This window comes from Benincasa hispida, chromosome 7, assembly GCF_009727055.1.
Source record: "Benincasa hispida cultivar B227 chromosome 7, ASM972705v1, whole genome shotgun sequence".
In the NCBI taxonomy this organism is placed as follows: Eukaryota; Viridiplantae; Streptophyta; class Magnoliopsida; order Cucurbitales; family Cucurbitaceae; genus Benincasa; species Benincasa hispida.
Window position 1 is genome coordinate 987,218 of NC_052355.1, and position 6,208 is coordinate 993,425.

A 6,208-nucleotide genomic window follows, 5' to 3' on the forward strand; every position below is an offset into this window, starting at 1 on the left:
AGATTAACCGGCTAAACTCTTTAACCCAATTAACCAACATTCATTAACTATCGGGTCACTCCACAAAGTCCAGTAGTTGCACTCCTCTCATTGTAGATATATTTCTTTCCACTTGAAATAACCATAATCAGTTAGTCAACTCTTAACAGATTGTTCATAATAACAGGTGGGTCAAAAGTTGTTTTACTCTCGAGATTACATCTTGCTTCTTAAGTTCCACTGATTCTTACAATTGGTTTGTGATCCAATCATCAAATCGAGTCCCTCTCAAGCTAATGAGAGGGTGGGGCTAATATGACTCAAAGTTACCACTTAAGGGAACAACCTATCTACTATCCTTAATAGTGGGTAAGAATGAATTTCGTCTTGCATCCTATGTCCCCAGCTATCTACCTAGTCTTACCCCTGAAATGGGAAGCTTATTGAGCCGGTGTTATTGAGCCAACCCTCACCCATACAAATCTAAGGATCATTCCAAATAAACAGGAGTTCTTAGTTAGCTCAAGACCAAGGTCAAATTACCTAAGTTATCACTTTAAAATAGTCAGTCTTAAACAGTAAACGATGTTATAAAGTAAGAGTAACTTATTTCTTGGTCCGGTCTTGTACAAACTTTTTGCACATGAGGCCTCCACTAACATGTCTCCACATGAATGATTCAGGATCACATCATTTTTACTAGTTTAACTAGGAGTTGTCTCCTTTGAATGCAAGTTGTTTTCATGGTTGGAAGTGATAAAGTCTACTGATTTCATATAGATATTCATTCATGGAAATGTGATTTTGCTTAAGAAAGAGTTTGAAGAAGCGTTCTAGATGTGTCACTGTAAATTGTAATCGTCATTGAGGTTCTACGTGTGTCAATGTTGTAAATGTTTGACTTTTCATATTAGTGAATTTATCTTACCCACTATATCTTAGATGTAGGTGGCATTTCACTGAATTGGTTATCAAATTTCGTGTGTTATTTGTTAATTAGTTGTTGGTACTTTATTTATTGTTTATGTGATTATCAGAATCATCTAAAGAACATTCATATTTTGTGTGACGAAGTATCTTAATTTCAAAATATAATTTTCCAGTTTGAATCTTAATCATTGTTCTTAATTTAGTTACTTCCTGAATCTTAGTAAATTTCAAATTGACAATTTTAACATTTAAAAAAAACTGTACTTTAATAGAAGAAACATCCAATAATCTTTTTTAGTTTTTAGGGAAAAAAAAAAAGAGAAATCAATATAACCTAGCTCCGCTTTATAACTAGTTTTTTAAAAGTGAATCTAATAAATACTATTATTCACTTTCTATTAATTTCTATTAATATTTCACAAATCAAGTTAAATTTTGAAAACTATAAAAAAAAAATGTTTGTAAAAATTAAAAATAGGAGCTCAAATGTTTCTTTAAAAACATCTAAAAACTATAATTGAAAAATTAAAATGAAACAAGTATACATTTCAAAAGCATAAAACTAAAAAAAAATAAAATAATGGACCATAGCATTCTTATTAGTATTACAATGACTTACATTGTCTATATCTTTTAATAACTATTTGTTCAAAGAATAATTGTTTTAAATGGTAAAATTGTTAAAAATATTTTTAAATATAACAAGATATCACTGTTTATCCGTGATAAACAGATGTCTCTCGCAGTCTATCATTGATAAATAGTGACATTTTACTATATTTATAAATAAATTAACTTATTTTTGTTTATTTGAAAACAACTCTTTGCCTAATAACTATTTTTTTTCTTTGAGCTTACATACGTTATTTATGTAGGCATAGGTTTTTTTGGTTTGTTATCTACTATTTACAAATGTATTCAAAATCATACAAAATTTGATTACCTAAAAGAATCAAATTAAAAAAAAACAAAAGAAAAAAAAAAGCTTGGTTTTTGTTATGGGCATTTGCCTATGACTTCAAATGTTTTCTTAAGAAAAAATTAAAACTAGTAAAAAAAAAATTGTAAATATCATTTTAATTCCTATATTTTTAAGTTTAGTCCATATTCTTGCAATCATCCGATTTTAGTTCTCATACATTCAACAAATTTTAAATTTGATTTCAACGTTGATTTATAATTAATTTTGAAACAAAAAAAAAACAAAAAAAAAAAATAATAACATTCATTATCTATTGACATTTTTACTATCTATTTTGAATGCATTTTCCACCTCCGTCTCCGTTTAGCTTATAGGGAATTTCTTTCTCCAATTTCCCCATTCTCCATCTTAATGGGATAGAAAAAATGGACATTATGAACAAGTGCATTTTACAAACGAATTTGATTCTTTTAATTTAGAATAAAAAACCTACCATGACACAAACTACAAAATGACATTTTTCTTTTCCAACCTTACATTCAAACAAAACACACAGCTGCATTCAAGTCCTACCAATGATGTTTTTCTTTTCCAACATTATATTCACCAAAAAAAAAAAAAAAAAAAAAAGACAAAGAAAAAACAAAAGAAATGATGAAAGGAAGATAATACCTAAAAAAAACTAGGAAATGTAAGTTAATTACACATAAAACCCTCATTGGCTACCACAAAGTGCCATTGACAAGTCTAAATTAACATCAATCTTTTGTTGTTCCCTTCCATAGGACCAACTCCAACAATCACTGTAATTATTATTATTATCTAACTTTGAACTTGAAGATGAAATAGCTTCACTCATTTCACTGCTTGAATGATGATAATTCTGTTGTAAAGATAGGGAAAGAGATAGTTCAAAATACTTGTTTTCTTTCTCCTCTTCATCTTCTCTTTCATGCTCCTCTCGTTTCATCATCTGTCACATTAAAACAAAAATTATATAACGGTTACCATAATTTAATATAAAACTGAAACTATTATTATTATTATTATTATTATTATTATTATTATTTTGGGCAAATGGGGTTTTTCTCAATTTACAAGATGTGAAATGATGGCCCTTTATTTCAACTTTGCCTCGAGAGTGGAGTAATCAGAGGCTGTTTTTCATGCATGAATTTACGTTTAGACATGACCCAGCTCACCTTTTTTTTCTTTTTTTCAACAGTGACTCAAATGATATAATATTTTTATTATTAATTTTAAAGTTAAAAAGTTCTATTATCTCGTGCATTATTAAAAAAATTATTGTTATAATATGAAAAATAGGGTAGTTATTTCAAAATATATGTGGATCAAATTTTTTTGCCCAAGGCCATTAATCTAAACAAATTTCTATTGGGAACAAAATGGGTATATTATTAGCAGAAAAAATTTCTAGTACTAAAAGAAAATGAGAAAATTTTCATACTTCTTTCCTTTATTGTGTGTCGTGACCATCCTAATATCGATAGTGGCCTACTATATTTATGAATACAAATTTAGAATGTGAACAATGAAAATATTGTTGAGTGGTACAAGAAAATTTTTTATACTAAAAGTTTCAACCAAAAACAAGGTCCAAGACCCCACAATAATTTATATAAAAGAAATGTAGCTGACTTTTATTTTCAAAACCTACCATCTTTCATTTCTTTTCCCTCTGTGTGGACTAACTAATGCAGCAGTTTTCCAATAAAATGATTAAAAAATAAAAAAGAAAGGGCACTGTTCATCAACAGAAGTGATGTGTAATTACCTACACAAGAAGTTGGTGGAAAACCCTAATGGGATTTGAGCCAGAGTTTTTTCTTTTAAAAAAATAAATTAAAAATTAAAAACTATAATTTTGAAGGTCGAATTTAGTAATTATTTGACTTTTAGTTTTTTGTTTTTTTAAAAATTATGTCAATAAACATTACTTCCATGTCCGAATTTTTTCTTTTGTTATCTACCTTTTACCAATGCTTTAAAAAATCAAACCAAATTTTGAAAACTAAGAAAAAGTAGTTTTTAAATTTTGAAATTTTACTAAGAATTCAACCATTGTACTTAATAAATATGTAAATTATTGTAAGAAATGGTAAGGAAATAAACACAATTTTCAAAAGCCAAAAAACAAAATAGTTATTTTCAAAATTTAGTTTAGTGTTTTAAAACATTAGTAAAAAAATAAATAGTGAAATAAAAAATCTAAGTTTCATTATTTTTAAATAAACCAAAAATTAAAAACTAAATAGTTACCTAACGAAATCTTAATTTAAAAAGAAAAAAATTTAATCAATATTTTCAAAGTAACATCACCAGCTCCAATAAAAACTTTTAACCTAATTAGAAATTATGAGGTTAAAGAAATTAAGAACTCAATTTCTTAAATCTCAATTGCATAAGTGGACATTTAAAGGGGTAAAAAAAAACACAGTAAATAAGACAAAATGTTACAAAGGGAATTATGGGAAGCTTTACCAAATCCTTGAAACCAGTCTTTAATAAAGCTGTTAGTACGTACGAACAAAAAAGAGAACATTCAATAATAATAATAAAAAAAAAAAAAGAATTTAATTTTTTTTTCAATTTTATTTGATATTTTTACCTTGAATGCATCATTAGGCTTAGCAGATTGGTTCGGTGCGACGCCGTTTGATTCAGAATCACCCATCATCTTTATCTTTATATTCTCCATTCCCTCACTCTCCCCATAATTATAATATCCATAATTTCTTGATTTTATTCTTTCTTCCTCCTTAATTGACCTTATTTTTGCTCTGTAACATTCAAAAAATAAAATCAATATACATATATATATATACATAAAAGTAATGCAATGTTTTTTCCATTATTATTATAGAGCACCTTTTTGAGGCTGGAGTTTGAATTGTTCTTGATCTATAAATTATTCCACCTTCCTTTACTACTTCTTCTTCTACACAACCGTCGTCGTTGTCATTGTCGTTATCGTTATCGTTATCGCCATTGCAATCGAAATTGCTTAACTTTTTTTGAAGAGTTAAAGAACTTCGATCTATAAATCAAAAAAATAAAATAAAATTTGCTAACATTAGGAGATTAGAGAGAGGGAGGACTTTTTGTATAATTTGCATCATTTTGGACATGAACTAAAACAACAAAAATAGAAGAGTGGGGTAATACAATTATTGAAGAAATTGATTAATCTAATTACCCAAATAAAAAAAAAGTTTTTTTTTTTTTTTTTGGTAATTTGAAATTTATGTGGTTTGTCTATGGCTTAAAACTAAATTATTGGTACCTTGTCTTCCCATATCTGCCCTCATACTTCTATACATCTGTCACAAACAAACAAAGAATAAAAATGAGAAATGTGTTAAGCAAGATATCATATTAAATTAAAAAGAAAAAAGAAGAGAAAGACAAAAGAATAATTAATATGTGGGGAGGGGGAAAAAAGAAGACCTGAAGATGGCTCTTTACATGTGAAATGGTGAGTCCTTTCACATCCATAAGCTGTAGAACAAGCTTTGGTGTTGCTTCTAACAATAAAAAAAAAGCAAAGAAAAACATTCAAAAAACCCGAAAACCCGAAACCGATATGAATACTGAAACTGAAAAACATACTTTGATGGCCACCAAGTTTTTGAATGGCAAGAACAAAGGAATGATGAAGATCAGGAGTCCATCGTAATCTTGGGACTTTGGATCTAATGTATTGTCTTACACTTCCATTTCTTCCACAACTATTACTGCTACTCATTTTCTCTCTAAAGCTTTTGAAATTCTAAAGAATTTTTCTGTAGAGGAAAATGGAAAGAAGAAGGAAAAAGGGTTTATATAGAGAGAAAAATAATTAAAATAAATAAATAAAATAAAAAGATCACGAGAAAGGGAAAATACGAAGGAGAGTTTCTGAAAATTCCTTAATGCTTCTGCTTCTGCTTTCTGCTTTTTTTCTGTGGACTGGCACTGTTTGAAGAAGCAACAAATACAAATATTATCATTACTCTGTAAAGAGAGAGAAACAGAGAGAGAGAGAGATTTTGTGAATTTTTTGGTTTTTTGAAATCATTACATCTAAATATTATACCAACTGCTTTGCTTTGACTCTGTTTGTTTATTGGAATTGGGTTTTTTTAAATTATTTTTTATTATTATTTTTTTTTTGTCTGTAATAAATAGTATTCCAATATATACGCCAACGTCGTCATGATCACAAAAGTTTTCCATGATTATTTATTTTATTTTTCAAATTATGAAGAGGATTTATTATTCTCCTTCCAAAAAAGTACCATTATTTATTATTATTATTATATTCTTGGAACGCTCGTCTTCAGTACTAGAATTAAACACTCGCTTCATCTCTCCATC

At 27.8% G+C, this 6,208-nt stretch overlaps 1 protein-coding gene across 4 annotated transcripts; it reads right to left on the minus strand.

Moving 5' to 3' along the window:
- Window positions 1-2,369: 2,369 nt before the first annotated feature.
- LOC120081719 (putative Myb family transcription factor At1g14600) lies at window positions 2,370-5,953 on the minus strand. Of its 4 annotated transcripts, none has more exons than XM_039036818.1 (7): window positions 5,738-5,953; window positions 5,462-5,634; window positions 5,318-5,373; window positions 5,136-5,172; window positions 4,721-4,889; window positions 4,461-4,632; window positions 2,370-2,804 (listed from the first exon to the last, which is right to left on the minus strand). In XM_039036818.1, exons 2-7 carry the CDS (start codon window positions 5,595-5,597, stop codon window positions 2,547-2,549), a joined length of 828 nt encoding a protein of 275 aa, XP_038892746.1. In that variant the 5' UTR covers window positions 5,598-5,634; window positions 5,738-5,953; the 3' UTR covers window positions 2,370-2,546. The 4 variants fall into 4 exon arrangements, with proteins under 4 accessions (XP_038892746.1, XP_038892744.1, XP_038892745.1 ...); XM_039036816.1 differs by having other exon boundaries at window positions 5,300-5,373; window positions 5,738-5,951; XM_039036817.1 differs by having other exon boundaries at window positions 5,318-5,376; window positions 5,738-5,951.
- Between the last annotated feature and the right edge of the window lie 255 nt (window positions 5,954-6,208).

Bases quoted from the DNA above. Each gene is read 5' to 3' on its own strand.
- LOC120081719 (XM_039036815.1), bottom strand. From the start codon at position 5,597: ATGAGTAGCAGTAATAGTTGTGGAAGAAATGGAAGTGTAAGACAATAC. The intron at 5,377-5,461 runs GTATGTTTTTCA...TTTTATTGTTAG, and splicing joins AAAACTTGGTGGCCATCAAA to AAGCAACACCAAAGCTTGTT. The intron at 4,890-5,135 runs GTACCAATAATT...TTTGATTTATAG, and splicing joins GGCAGATATGGGAAGACAAG to ATCGAAGTTCTTTAACTCTT.